At 38.0% G+C, this 15149-nt stretch overlaps 1 protein-coding gene across 1 annotated transcript in view; it reads right to left on the bottom strand.

Annotated features, from left to right (window-relative positions):
- The window catches only part of LOC146002971 (inactive phospholipid phosphatase 7), a 58200-nt gene extending 43484 nt beyond the window's left edge, over positions 1-14716 (bottom strand). The window contains exon 1 of the mRNA XM_083141127.1: positions 14581-14716. Within this exon, the coding sequence (XP_082997253.1) occupies positions 14581-14586 (6 nt within the window). The 5' untranslated portion in view covers positions 14587-14716. The remainder of the gene's footprint in view (positions 1-14580) is intronic.
- Between the last annotated feature and the right edge of the window lie 433 nt (positions 14717-15149).

Below are 15149 nucleotides of genomic sequence, written 5' to 3'. Positions count from 1 at the left end.
TCTTTTGTATTTCATTTTCAATGGACAGAAAACTTCAGACGCGAAGCAGGATGCATTGCTTTAAAGGTTAAATAACTGTTTTTCCGAATAATTTTTCCGTGGTGATTGTTCCATTGTTAAGAAATGGCACACTACGTATATGCTTTCAATTCCATTCTCTCTGGCGGGGATAAAAACATCCCTGGCAGGGATGGAATTTTTTTCTTCTGCTTTCTTGTGGGAGGGAAATCGCACACTGACAACTACAGTAGCGCTGCTCGCTCTGCAGTTCACACGTGCATACGAGAGTACTCTTACACAAATACGACGCTTGACTAGGCTTGCTTTACATATCAAATTTAGGAAGATATTTTTTAGTGACCGTAATACAAATACTTATGTAAACGACAATGCATGTAGGACTCGACATATACTGGGCGTCATGCTGGAGATGATTCGATTAGTACCACGCTCCAGTCGTCTTTGCACCGTAGCGTTGCCCTCGGGTACCCACTCAGGTAGTCATCCTCGCAGCCAGAATTTTATTTCGGCGGGAGCTCATCCTTGATCAGCAGCCTCCATCTCAAGCCGAAAAAGTGGGGGATAGAACCCCTGAATATGAATTCCTCAGTATATTGATTAATTGAGTTGGTGTTTTAAGTCCACTTTATGCACAGTAAGGCTAATCGGGACTGTACCTACAGTTTAAAGTGGAATCCGAACCACCATGTGCTTCCACGAGGTATCGAACCAGGGAACCCTTCATTACAAGGTCACGACGCTACCACGGCGCCATTGGGCAGGTTCGAATTTCTCAGTATAGTACATGCTTAGGATGTAAAATGAATTACCACTACACACTATTTAAAATAGGGATTTGGAGCGGGGCTTCAGCCCACCCCCCGAACCCTCCCTCTGGCTACGTGCCTGCAAATTACCGACTTTAAACTAAACCAAAGTACTAGAGTCGTTTTCACGTTCAGAAGACACAACGGCGCTTATGGAGAAACCGTACAGTGTTGCCAATACAGCGCTAGCTCATGTCGCCGGGAAATGATGAGCTTCCTTCACAATGTAGGTGTTACATATTTTATATAAAATGATAATTATATGTAATTATTAATATTAATATTATACTGTGAACATTACAGTTCATTAGCATGTCATTTTCCCATTAGATTTACTTTAATACACAGGCACATTTAATATTCATTCGCCTTTCTCTGTAATTATTTCATAGAATAACATTGAGATATGGTAATGTGTTATATATATATATATATATATATATATATATATATATATATAACTCATTATTGTCTATGAATTTATGTGTACGTTGGAAACTGAAAGGTGATCTTCATTTCAGTATTAATGTCGACAGTAATGTAAACAAAAACAACATGTATTTGCGACAGCACTAATGTTGCTCATAACAGCAGCATTGGAAATAATTGTCAGTTATTAAATTAAAGTAATTGCAATTCTGTTATAACAAACTGAATGAAGTTAATATTTTTACTGAATGAAAATAAAATAACAACTCGAAAACTTGGTGGTAATTAGCCGGAATGCTGCGGTGAGTCGGCTCAAGATGGCCAGACAACGTCCCCTTACTTCGCGCCCGGTTCGGGTTAAAAAGAAACTCCAAATGCATGGAAGTAATATTTCTGGGAACCTTTGAGTGGTTATAAAAATAATTTCATTATTTTCTTCACAACTTTGTCGCTGGAAGTTTTTACTTGGAATTACAGAACAAAAAATTGCCAGCGACGACATTTTCTACTGCACGAATATAAAAAATCTCCACATACTTTATTTGAATATTTTTTAATGCGAATATGCTTTAAAGTATTGATAAATTCTGAGTCCCACCATCACCTATGACAATTAAAAAACAGTGTTAATTTTTTTCATAATGAATGCTTCAATTTTACGGCATGTTTCAACGTTAGGAATGAAAACAATGTAAAAATTTTGTTTTCACAGAAAATTTGCGTTTTTAATTTATCTAAAAATATGTAAACAAGTTACCACTTTTTTGTGCTCACCATCGTATTCTCTACCAAATTTTGCTGCAAAACTGCAGGTACCGATTTTACGTAAGCTAAATTTGTAAATCGAGAAATTTCACAACAGCGCGCTCGTATTTCCCATAAGAAAAGCATTGTCCATAAGAGGCCATTGTGTCTTCTGAACGTGAAAACGACTTTGCTGACTCTGACTCGTATGTTTGCCGCGGTTGGAAGAGAACCAAGTAAATCGACTTCCGTGTTGTTTCAACAATGCTTCACGGGAGGTATAACAAAACGGATTAAGTTCACAAACGAGATGGTTTAATGTTGGATATTACTTCAATTAGAAGCAGCGAAGTTAAAGATAAAAGAGGAATGTCTGGCAACCCTAGATCCGGTAGTGGACGTAACGTTTTGTGCGTTCATCCCACTTGCCAACAACTTTCAACGGTAAACGCGCCAAACATTGGGGAAACCTCTTTCTGCTAGACGCGCTGTCACTCAAAATCCGGCCAACCAGTCACGTTGCCCGCCACGCGAGGGACAGGAACATCAAAGGAACCAACAGTGTTCGGAAAGTTACTTTCAAAAAGGTAACTAGTTATAGTTACAGTTACTCGCTTAAAAAAAGTAACAGTTACAGTTACTCGTTTTAAAAAGTAACTCAGTTACAGTTACATGTACTTCAAAAGTAACTGCAAGTTACTTTTATAGTTACCTTCTGTTGAAAATTCTCTTGCAACCAAATTACAGAAATCGATCATTAATTATAATAACATATTTTCTGAGGACTAACATATCTTTTACTTATGTTACTGGTACATAATATAAGTCTTCGTATATTTACAGTATATTTATTACAAAATAAGTGCTCTCTTTGCGCGACGCCATGATGGCGTATAGGGGGTGTGGAGTTAGAGCCCCACACTTTTTTGATCATGGTCGAAGGTGGGGCTGATGTGATTAGCACCACGTCCCTGGCATCCTTTACGCCCCCCCTCCAGAATTTCCTCCAGATGCCCACTGTATACGGATCTGGGTGGGCGCTGGAGCCGCTTCAACAAATGGGAAAAATCGCGATTCTCCCCCACCAAGGATCGAACCCGGGGTCTCTCGCATGGTAGTCAGACACCCAACGACTTTTTTTTTTTTTTTTTAAGGAATACCCTATGCAGTAGTGTCCCCCGTTATTCACATCTTCTCAATTTTTACGTATGTCAATTTTCTGTTTTCTGTACTCTCATTGAAAATATAATTGTGCGTTATCAATGAAGGTGAAAATGTAATTTTGTTTCAACTTACCACTTCAGTTCTCTCTGAGAGGATTACATAAACAAGCAAGAATTATGGCTAGGGTCTTCCTGATTCGTTAGTTTGACACTTGACTGTTGTAATTCACTGTTGTATCAATAATAATGGTGAGATCTGTCGTATCTGTTATTTCAAGAAAATGGGTTCTCATTTAAATCTTAAACTTACCAAAATATATTACTTTTTTCAAAATGTCCAGAAATTCTGAATATTCGTAAATAAGTGAATTCTAACTGGAAATATTTTCACTTTTAAATTATCAGGAACTGAGTTGAACGAAATCACGTGGAAACAATTGGATTGTTTTCCATTCATATGCGCAATTGCTAGCGCAATTCCAAAATTAGGAAAATGCGAAGTTTCGTTGTGTAGAAATTAAGGAAATTAAAATTTTTACTATTCCATTGCGTATGTAGATTGTACTTTTAAATGCCTTGCAGCATGAATGAAGGATTGATTACCCATTAACATTATCATATATTAAAATTATACCTTCTTTATTCTAAAGAAGAAATGTGTTCTTTAATAAATTTACAAACATCTATAATAGCGTATTTATTCCATTTAACAATTCCATTTCTTTTGGATAAGATGATTTGGGTATCACCTGTCTCCCAAGGAGAATGCCTGTGATGATTTTTGTAATGGATAAAAGAGTTAATAAAGTTTGCCCCAGCTAGTCCTCCCAAGCGGACGGGCAAAACTACGCCTATGCAAAAGAAAGATGAAACCTACTATAAACCTTGAATTTCCTGGCTTACAGACTGACAACCTCCAGGAGACAAATTTACTACAACTACTTTCTCTTTTCCTCTTCATCTATTGTTTGCAAGAATTAATGTATCAAAGAAGGGGTTTTATTTCAGAGCAGAAACTAAATTCCATTTTTCAATTATTATTAATTCAAAATTATTCAATTTTTTTTGTAAACATGGTCAATTGGAAAAAAGGCTCCACAGCCTTAACTTCGCCATGTAAAAGAAGACGAAATAAATAAATAAATAATAAATTCCAGCTCACTTTGAGTCCTAAATCGCCAATAATTTATAACACTTACATAGCAATTTAAGTGTCCCAAAGTAACTGTAGAAGCATAGGCGCCGACTCCATGGGGATTGGGGGGGGGGCTCGAGCCCCCCAATGTTAACGATGTGGGGACAGAGCCCCCCAAATAATTTTGCTTAAGAGGATCTAATGTATTATTTTGCTTCTCTTGTAAAGTTTACTCTGAATTGTGCCACATGAACTTAACTTTATATACACATTGGAAATGTTCTCGACCATTAACTTTGGGAGGCTGAGACCGCTAAAGCATCAAGTTTGGCGGGGGCTATGACCAGAGACAACAAAACACATAACGTATTAGGTTATTACTATGTAATTATGAGTATTGTTAAAATATTTACTAAAAAGAGTTTCAAAAGACGATGTGCATGAACTAGGGTAGTGGATGGAACGTTCGGGCTACAAATGGCTCTCACATGACATTCAGAACGAGATCGTTGATATATTAGGGAGATCTGTTTTGCGCTCCGTGGTAGCAGATATTAAAAGTAGGGAATATTTTGCTCTTATGTTTGACGAAACTTGTGACATATCCATCCGTAGACAATTAATATTCTGCTTCGAACTGTGAATAAAAATGTTGATATTTTTTTAGGAATTCATGGGCTTTTATGAGATTTCGAACAAAACTTAAAAAAGGGAGAGAGTGAGTCATTTATTAATTTATTTCAGTGATCAGAGGCCCCGCAATAATTTTGACAAGTCGGCTCCCCTGTGTAGAAGTAACTGTTAAAACGTTACTTCTATCGTAAAAAAGTAACTCAGTTACAGTTACAGTTACTCACTTTTAAAAGTAACTAGTTACAGTTAAATTTTCTCAAAAAAGTAACTGTTACTTGTAACTTAGTTACTTGTAACTAGTTACTTCCAAACACTGGGAACCAACGCTTCCCTATCACTCTCTGGTACTAGCTAGCGGGCCTCCCCGATTGGGCAGTGGTATCGTCGCCGCCTTGTAATCAAGGGGTCCTGGGTTCGATACCCGGTGGAGGCACAAGTGGTTCGGATCCCACTTTAAACTGTAGGTCCAGTCCCGATTAGCCTTACTGTGCATAAAGTGGACATAAAACAACAAATCAATCCAATGGTACTAGTTCGCCCTCTGTAAACGCTGCTCTAACTTTTTCATATATTCTGCTAGTCGATCCAACAGAGAAACTACAGGGTACTTTCGAAGAACACCGTCCAACTTTTCGTAGTAACTTTTCACTTATTTACCTTCAGGGGCATAAGAACGTTTGTGGTACCAGTGGCGTACGCAAGCGGGGGGGGTTACCGGGTTTAAACTCCCCCCTTGAGCTTTTGAAATATTATGGAAAATGCTGTAGAAAAAAATTAAAAATGGCTAATTAATCACAGTCAAAGATCTGCGACAGTAATAATAATAATAATAATAATTTGAATTATTATTCCCATGCAGCATGATGAAAAACACAACATTCCAAACACAATCTAAGCGGCCGCAAAGTTCAATTTTGCATTATTTTTTTGCAAAAAGTCGCGCATTGACTCTCGCCAAAAATTGTGAAAATTCCTTGCTTCGTCGCAGTGTGCCGACCTTATTGCAAACGTTCTTCCCGTTACTGATTTCACATCCCCTTGTGAACTATGAAATGATGCTGAGTCTACATCCACATCATTAAATAATGTTGAAGAAGTGCTTTGTGAATCACCTAGAAGTGATAAATGTGTTGGAATATCTATAAACTTACTTTTCAACGAAAACATAGACTCAGTGGAATTTAACAACATGTATTCTCGCGCTTCATCATCATCCTGGGCGAGTTCCATAGGTAAAGGTAATGTAAATTCCCCCGTGCCATGAAGGCACACGTAGTGGTGTGGTGGGCCCCAAAGATTCTCGATCTCGAACTATTTTGCAGGTGATGTGATCAGCACCATGCTCCGGCAGCCTTCATCCCACCTGCGTCATGGGAATATTTAGGGGGGGGGGTAAATTTTATACCAATTCTATATATTTTCACACAAAAGTGGGGGGGGGTCGTATCGTTTGATTGACTTGTTATTGATTTTTAATTTTGGTTATTATGTATAGTTTTTCTACCTACCTGTGGGTGATCGAGGCGATAGGGTTGAAATGAAACACCACCTCTTATGCCTTTAGAATTGGTTTGAATGTAGGGGGGAGGGCGTAGTATTCGCATTAATACAAGGTTAATCGAGCAGACAAACTGTGCAGAATAAGGTTGACTAACAATGGCAGTGAGCCTAAAGTACCTAAAGTAAACATATATTGCTTAAATATGCTGCATTATACAGTGGCAACCACAGGGGAGCGCAGGGGGTCATTGCCCCCTCCCCCCAACCTTTGACGGATGTCAATTCTAGGAGGGCAATAAAAATACATTTTGTAAAATTTTCTTGTTTGCTTCGCTTGCATTATCTGCATTTCTCGTTTTCGTCAAGTTCAGAGCTGTAGCTAGGGGCGGTGGGAGTCGGCCATGGGCGTCGAATGATCTAGAGAAAAAAGCTGTAAAAGAGAGAATGCCATGGCGTCCAGTGAAATTATTTGCGCCCTATTAAATCAATATTGTTTTCAATTGTAAAAATTGGATCTAAGAATTTTCTTGCTCGCTTCGCTCGTATTCTGCTTGTTTTCTGTAATGTAATGTGTTTAAATAACACAGGTTAACTTTGCAGCAGGTTCTCGCATATGTAGATCCAAACGTGCACGCAGAATATAGTTCCACTGAGACGGGTTCTATTCCGACACAACTGCATACTTGAAAGAAAACAGTTATTTAATTTGTAAAATACAGACAAAATAATACATCCATTAACAGGTATGTACTTGATCGGTTGCAATCACTGTGCAGACGAACTTGGATCTGCAGATTCGCCAACTGGAGTTTGTATTGCGCTGAGAAATCACTGAAGCCCAAGTGCGAGTGGAGCAAGCCTGAATACGTTGCAGAGCGCTTGGAATCCGAGATACCAGTGTTGCACATCCCACTATTTTAACCCTTTGTTTATTGTGATTAATAATCGTGCTATACAGCGGCGAGAATGGCTGAATCGAGGTCTCCTGTTCAGCGTGTGTTATTGTGGGTTTCATCCGAAGGGAAAACCTCTTCAAATCAAGCAAGTTGTTTAAAATGCATAATCCTCCTTACGGAAACATGATCAAAGTAAAACAGGGCGTGAGGTGATTTGCCGTCAATGTGCGCACGAACTGCCCCGGGTGTTGAATGATTTGCGGTTTGAGTTTAGGAAGAGGAAACGATTGTTTGTTGTTTGACGACAAAAGAATGTCCGTGGTATTAAAATATATCCCCGTGAGAAGAAACATGTTTTATTATTTGGACCAGACGTGCTTTAACTCGGTGAGGGGCGGGGGCATACATTCAATTTTCTTTTATATACCACCTTGCAAAACCACCGCCAGGGCTGAAGAAACCGACGAGAAAGGGAGAGGGGAAGGGGGAGGCTTATTGTTTCACCCACTGACGGCAATGAAGTCTTTGTTGAAGGCGCATATTTACTGTTCCGTGCAAAGAAAGGGAATGATGATTAGCAAGAAATGGACAGACCAAAATTTGAATCCTGGTTTATAGTGAAGTGATTCATGAATTGAAACCAGAGTAATAGCAGCAGACAATGCACCTGATTGTCACCAATAACAAATCATGCTTTTTTTGTTGGTATAACTTGAAGTGCATGTGTCTTACAGTAACCAATTTTTCATAAATGTATTTTTTTACAAACCAAAAACAATAATTTGTCATTAAATTCAAGAGAGTCTATCGTTGTTTACTTATATCTGTGTTATTTTTTTATTTATACGCGCTCGAAATATACACACATGCTCATGGGCATCCGGAAGGGGGACAAGAGGGGCCTCCGCCCCGCTGGAAAATTAAAGTCAACCAAAAATTATGTATTTCACACATATAATTTCATTTTAGCCACAATAATGTGTGTTAATTATTGCATTAACACCATAAATTCAAATTTAAGCAATTTTTTTTAGGGAACTACACTTTTGGGGAAGATGTGACTTGTTTGCCCACCCCAGAAAAAAAAAATACCTTCCTTGCCCCTTCCTTGAAAAAAATCCTGCGGACGTCCATGCTCATGCTCTCATGTTTCAAAGATATTTCGCATTTATATTAAGTAATGACACATTTTTAAAATAATTTATGCGCCGAAAGTACTTCTAAAATGTTATGTTTCAGGAGTAAAAAAGAAACAAAAATACATTCCGCTTGACATGCATGCGGGTTTTGATGTGTTGTGCGGTTGGCAATACTGTGGATTTTCTCAGTGTCTGCGATGTAAGGAGCTCGGCGGTCGAGGCAAGACTGGCACGGAAGATTCTGAGCTCAGTTCTCGCGCGGATGGATACATAAAACCTGCTGCAAACTTAGCCTGATGCGCGGCTTATACATATGTAGGTATAATTTCTTCCAACGGATATTCATAAGAACCAATATAAAAAATACTGACCGAGTATTCGATATAAAATGGCAAGCATTTCATGAAAACCTAAGTGATTCATTCACGTCTATAGTTGATGTACAGTATGTAACATTGTTATTCGTACACATAGAATTTCCCTGGAAAAAACGTCATATCTACTAGTAAATATAGTCATTTTCATATGTACCTGGAAATTAATGTTAATGAAGGTTTCACCAACAAATGTCAATAAAAATTTATGTTCAAAGTGTATAAACAGAGCATATAATTCGTGTGAAAAGAGAAAAACACGCTGTTTCATGCAACATTGTTATTCGTACAGGCAAGAGTTTCAATCTTCCTCGCATACAGCGCCACAGCTATTCGGGCGATTTCGTGCAGTTTGCAACTTCGTAACAAGTTTGAACATGCAGGCGCGCTCTCCGTCAAGCGAAATGCTGGCGTAGGTATTGTTGTAGGCCTATCGTCTATCTACGATCGTATCAGCGTGTTCGAAATGGGCAAGGTGAAGGAACTTAGTTCCGATCTGAAGGGTGTTATTATAAATTTGGCCATTAGAGGTTATTCGTTAAGAAAAATTGGACAAACAGTCAATAAATCACACTCCACATTTCAATACATAGTAAACAAATTTAGAGAGGAAGGTTCAACATAATGTTCCGAGAAAACCAAAAGAGAGACGGTTGAATAAAAGTGATGAACGCTTTATTTTAAAAAGAGTGCGAGAAAACCCCCGACTAAGTGTTCCTCAGTTACGACCGTTAGTAGAAATGTTGCTGGCAAGATGATGTCCGATCAAACTGTCCGAAAGTGCCACGAAAGAGGCCATATGTAAATAATGTGAATCGCAGGAATAGACTTTCATTCGCGAGAGAGCACATCCACAAGGACCAGGAATTCTGGGATAGTGTCATATGGTCAGACGAGTCCAAGATTAATATATACGGGTCAGATGGAAAAAATAGGGTCTGGAGAAAATCAAATAAAGACAATGATCACATTAACACAGTTCCAACAGTTAAACACGGTGGTGGGTAATTAATGATTTGGGGCTGTATGTCGTCGAAAGGTGTTGGTACCATCCAGTTTATTGATGGTATCATGGATGCATATGTCTATTTGGACATATTGAAGAACAATGTAAAGAAGAGTGCCCAAAAAATGGACATACAGCTTATCTAGAGATTCCAACATGACAATGACAGTAAGCATAAGGCGCGAGTTAACATGAATTGGCTAATATGGAAAGTGCCCAAACTACTACAAACACCAGTTTAAAGTGCAGACTTAAATTCCATTGAGCATATATGGACAATTTTGAAGAGGCGAGTCCATAAAGCAGGCGTCAAGTCCAAACAAGAGTTGAAAACTGTTGTGCAAGCCGAGTGGAATAACATAAGCTCTGAAACATGTCGGAAACTGGTTAATTATATGAAGAACAGGTGTCAAGCAGTAATTAAAGCCAAAGGATACGCATCAAAGTATTAGAACTGTCATTCAATTTGCTCTGAATATACTTTTTTCTTTTATATTATTAAGTGTACGAATTGAAAAGTTGTACAAAAAATGGCATGTTTCTCCTTCAATTTAATTTAATTTATTATTGTCATTGGTTATACAGAATTTTGGTAAGATTTTATGTTCCTCATGATATTAGTTATTGAATTGTAAAGAAACAATTTCAAAGGAGTGTATTTCCTTTCAGATATTACAGCATTTTCTTTGAAAATCCGTGTGTACGAATAAGAATGTTACATACTGTATGTGACCATTTGTGTGGCTCTAAGAGTTCTTACGTTTGTAAAAGAAATTATATATTAGAAAGAGAGTTGTAAAAGGAGGGGGGTCCACGCGGGGCGATTGCCGGGACGCTAAGGAAAATTGGGTACCAAAAAAGCAAAATAGATAAGAATAGAAAAGCATTAACGTCGGAGTGCCCTGTGAAATTATTGGCACCCTATTAAATTAAAGTTATTGTCAGTTTGCATACATATAGATTTAGTAAAAATTGTCTTCCTGTTTCTATCTAGTCGGTTCCCTGACATAATGATATATTTAATTTTTTCCAACTTTTCAGAGGAAGCAAAGGAAGTATAAGGAATTAATCATAAAAATAAGTTTAATTTACATTAAGTCTCAAATGTATATATGATCATAGGCGCACCAGTGGGGACACGACGGCGCTTGCCACTGCCTGCTGGAAAACATAGAGAGAAACATTTCGTATGGTTCATTGTGCTATTTATGTTTCGGCCCTTAATATCTTCGCTAAGCAACAGTACACCAAAGATTTGTTTACTGGGTACTGGGTATTGACGCACACTATTAGGACAAGCTACCTGAAATAGCACATTACTTGGATATTGATGCTGTTAGCAGATATAACCCTTTGATTACTGAAAAATTACGAAATACGCAACTTTAGAATTAGACTTATCTCAAAACAGATATCACGCTAAAAATAAATCAAGTATGCCATCTTGTAGCTGAATATATATAGTAAAACACGCAAATGAAAATACTTTGGGGCCTCGTCCCATTTTCGAGAAAATAATTTTCAAAATATTAAGAAATGTCAGTGTAAATTATCACACTTCCTCCCCTATCAGAAAATGGAACACCCCTTCTCCTCCCTTTCTTTGTTCCAAATGGAACAGTCCTTGCCTTGACAAGTTGTGGGACATTTTTTGGTTTCCTTTCTTTGATGGATAGCATAGTGGTAACATCGCCGCCTTCTAATAAAGGTGTCCCTGGTTTGATGTAAGGTTGAGGTACGAGTTGTTCGTATCCCACTTTAAACTGCAGGTCCCCAGTCCCGATTATCCTTCCTGTGCATATACATCACGCCCCTGACCGCCTTTACTCCCCAGGGTTTCCCCCAGGTACCCATGTCATTCGACGCTGGGTAGGCGTCGGGGACTCTTCCAACGTTAGAAAAGTTCCCGGATTTGAACCGGCCGGGGATCGAACCCGGCACCTTTAGCATGGTAGTCAGACGCGTTACCGACTGAGCCACCGCGACCACTAGAACATATACACTTTTTTAGTAGCCAGCCATTTTTTTGCTATCTTTTCCTAGCTTTGATATTCTTTTTACTGGGCCAAAGATGGGTTATGATCATCCCCCACCCCTTGCGCACAATTGCGATAAGAGTATGTTTGTAAAATATTCTGTATTGTTTTACGAAAGAAAACAAAACTTACTTGTGAAAGTCTGTACTTGTAGCACTATGCGGTGTGTGCGAAATTCCCAAAATAAATCAATTTCAGTTAATAGGCCTTGGAGCGGACCTGCGTGGTGGAGTGGTTACCACAGTACGCCATGATGCCAGGTGTCCCGGGTTCGAATCCCGGTCTCGGGACGATTGTTCTTTGTGAGTGTCGCTTCAAAAATTGCATACCATCAGCACTCATTCTTATTGTCGCGATTAGACAAAAGTGGCAGAAAAGCGACGTAAAATAACTTAATATCAAGCAATCAATCTCAAATAGGCCTTGTCGTTGCCTTGTAATCAAGGGGTCCCGGGTTCGATTCCCGGTGGAGTCACATAGTGGTTCGGATCCCACTTTAAACTGTAGGTCCAGTCCCGATTAGCCTTACTGTGTATAAATTGGACTTAAAACAACAAATCAATCAAATCCAAATCAAATAGGCCTATTGGAAAAAAACAGGCTTATGATATTTCCATCATATTTAATATTGTTCTTGCAAATAACCAACGTGCTTTTGTTATCATCTTCGCAATTGTTTTAAAGCAATTATAAAACATCAGACACAAATTTATATTTTCGCTCCCTACCCCCCACAATACTACACACACACACCAACTATGGTTCTGTCGAGGATTCTGGGCTCGATCCCGAAGCCCTTTTTTGAGTTTGTAGTACTTTCGTCAGTTTCTCCAAATCATCGAACATCTCGTCGTGGTTGATATTTTGTATTTCGAGATGCGCGCAGGGCGAACAAGAATAATTTTATGCATTGTGTTTCTGTTTCCTTGAGCAGCACGTTGTTAATATTTTTTAAAATTCTGATACATCTTCTGAATTTTCTAGGAAAGTTTAAAGGAAGGGGGTCAAACATTTGCAACCAACTTTAGCCTTACTGTGCATAAAGTGGACTGAAAACACCAACTCAATCAATTTGTAACCAACTATAGGCTATCTTATCTTAATTAAATTGAACTGTATGATTGAATTGCTGTTTTTAAGTCCACTTTATGTACAGATAGGCTAATCGGAACTGGACTGGGATCTGAACCACTGTGCAATGTACCTCCACCGGCTATCGAACCCGGGACCCCTTGATTACAAGGCAACGACGTTACCACTATGTCATCGTGGAGATATCTTTTCTTTATTACCTGTACACATCTGTTGTGATGTTAAACTGTTGTACAACACTTAATATTCATTAAAGCATTTCGCTGCTTTGTTACATACCAACTTCAAAGTGCCCCAAAACTAATACCGGAGTGAGGCCCAGGCCCTGACATGGCACATACATCTGTTTGCAATATTCGTGATTTAGCAATAAAAGATATGTAGTTTTAAAGAATCACCAAAAATAATTTAATATGCTTTGCGCGAACGATCTTCTGTTTAGGGAAGAAATACCAAGAAAGACAATTGAAGACTAAAATTGGTAAACACTGTAAGTGCGACAATAATTCAAACACCGTTTTCCACGTTAAACTGTGAAATGTGCCATGCTTTATAATGTGGTAAATGTGAAATGTGGCTGGTAGCCCTCTAAGTTGTTCAAAGGGCTTGTAAAGAAGTCACTATAGTGTGCACGTTCCTACAGGCTGATGTGCGGAACGATGCGATTTCCCAACACTTGCGCTTTTGGTACTCACAACGTTTACAACTTTTAGTCCTCAATTCAAAAGCCACTTGGTACTAACAATGAAAGCTAAATATACATTAAGAAAGTACTAAAACTAGTTAATGTACGAGATGTATTTAAGTGACAGCAAAAAATATTGTATGAACTTGCCTAAGGTGATTTATATTACGAATAACTCAATATGCCGAAATCGACTTTATGTAGGCTATGTCAGTTTCATTTTTATGTGCTCAACCCCCATTTCACCCTAATATAGTACATGAAAAACAAATCCCAGGACTTGTGGATTTCAAACAATAACGATAACAGTTAAGTTATTACGGAGTTCCCAACATACAATTTTATGTACGAATATCTAACTTTTTTCCATGACTCACTTAACTTCTTCATAAAATTAGTACTTTGGATTAGGTTTAAAGCTTGACTAATAAACACTGAACATTGCACATTTCGCTTCTATCTCTTTTTATGAAAGTGTCAACTGTACTAAAATAATCAATTAGAAGTACAGTCATGGTATACATTCACGGCACAACGCAAAAGCTTCTTGAAAATAACAGTTTTAATCCCAGCTACAAATAATTTTCATAATATTTTGTCAATATAGCTGTGCATGTAGCTAAGTGAACACATCATAGCTTCGCGCTGCTGCTAATCGGCAACTAATAATCATGTAGGAAATTTAAAATGTTCGCTTTGCAGATATTGAGAATGATTTCGTTCGAAATAAAATTTAAAACAAGTGCACACAAAAATTGGTTTTGTACATTAAAAAAGCCGTATCAAATCAACCTAGCACATCAGAATCTTAGATGCATACTTATTTACGTAAATATAATTACATTCGTTTAAAGCTGTGTCTACATTTTGAAGCATTGACATTATCTACATTGAATTTAAGCCATAACGAATATCACTTACCGGCATCCTGTACACTGATAATGTAGCATCAACATATAATTGAGGTATTCCGCAAGTTGAATCTTTGCTCCAAAATTCTCCTATAGATTTTTTGACATTTTTTCAATGGTTCTTGCAAAACTCAATTCAAATAACACATTCTTCTTCTTCTTTATTTTTTTTGGCTCACACCGCGTATGTTTGCTATTTCTATCCAAAGTTGCTGAGTTCAGGTACAGTGGGATCCATGAGTATTACTGTGCAAATTGTCCATCACCATGTTCGCGCACTTTATTTGGCCCAATAAGAGCCTCAAGAATTAAAAGAAAACTCGAAACAAGCCGTTGATAACTTCTGTACCAGTATACATAAATATCCATCGTTTAAAAGCGCATAGGATGTAAGAGAAAAATTAATGAAAATAGTCATGGACAATTTGCACGGTAATACTCATGGATCCCACTTTACTATTATATACTGTATGTTCCAAACTGTTGATTAATATCTTTCACTTTCTTCAAAACACTATTGACTTATTGAGTGCTGTAGTCCATTCTGTTCTTATGATATAACGACTTTGCGAGGTCCAT

Source organism: Lepisma saccharinum, chromosome 19 (assembly GCF_977018435.1).
Source record: "Lepisma saccharinum chromosome 19, izLepSacc3.1, whole genome shotgun sequence".
NCBI lineage: Eukaryota > Metazoa > Arthropoda > Insecta > Zygentoma > Lepismatidae > Lepisma > Lepisma saccharinum.
The sequence above is the reverse complement of the archived record's forward strand: the minus strand, read 5'-3'. Positions and strand labels throughout refer to the sequence as shown.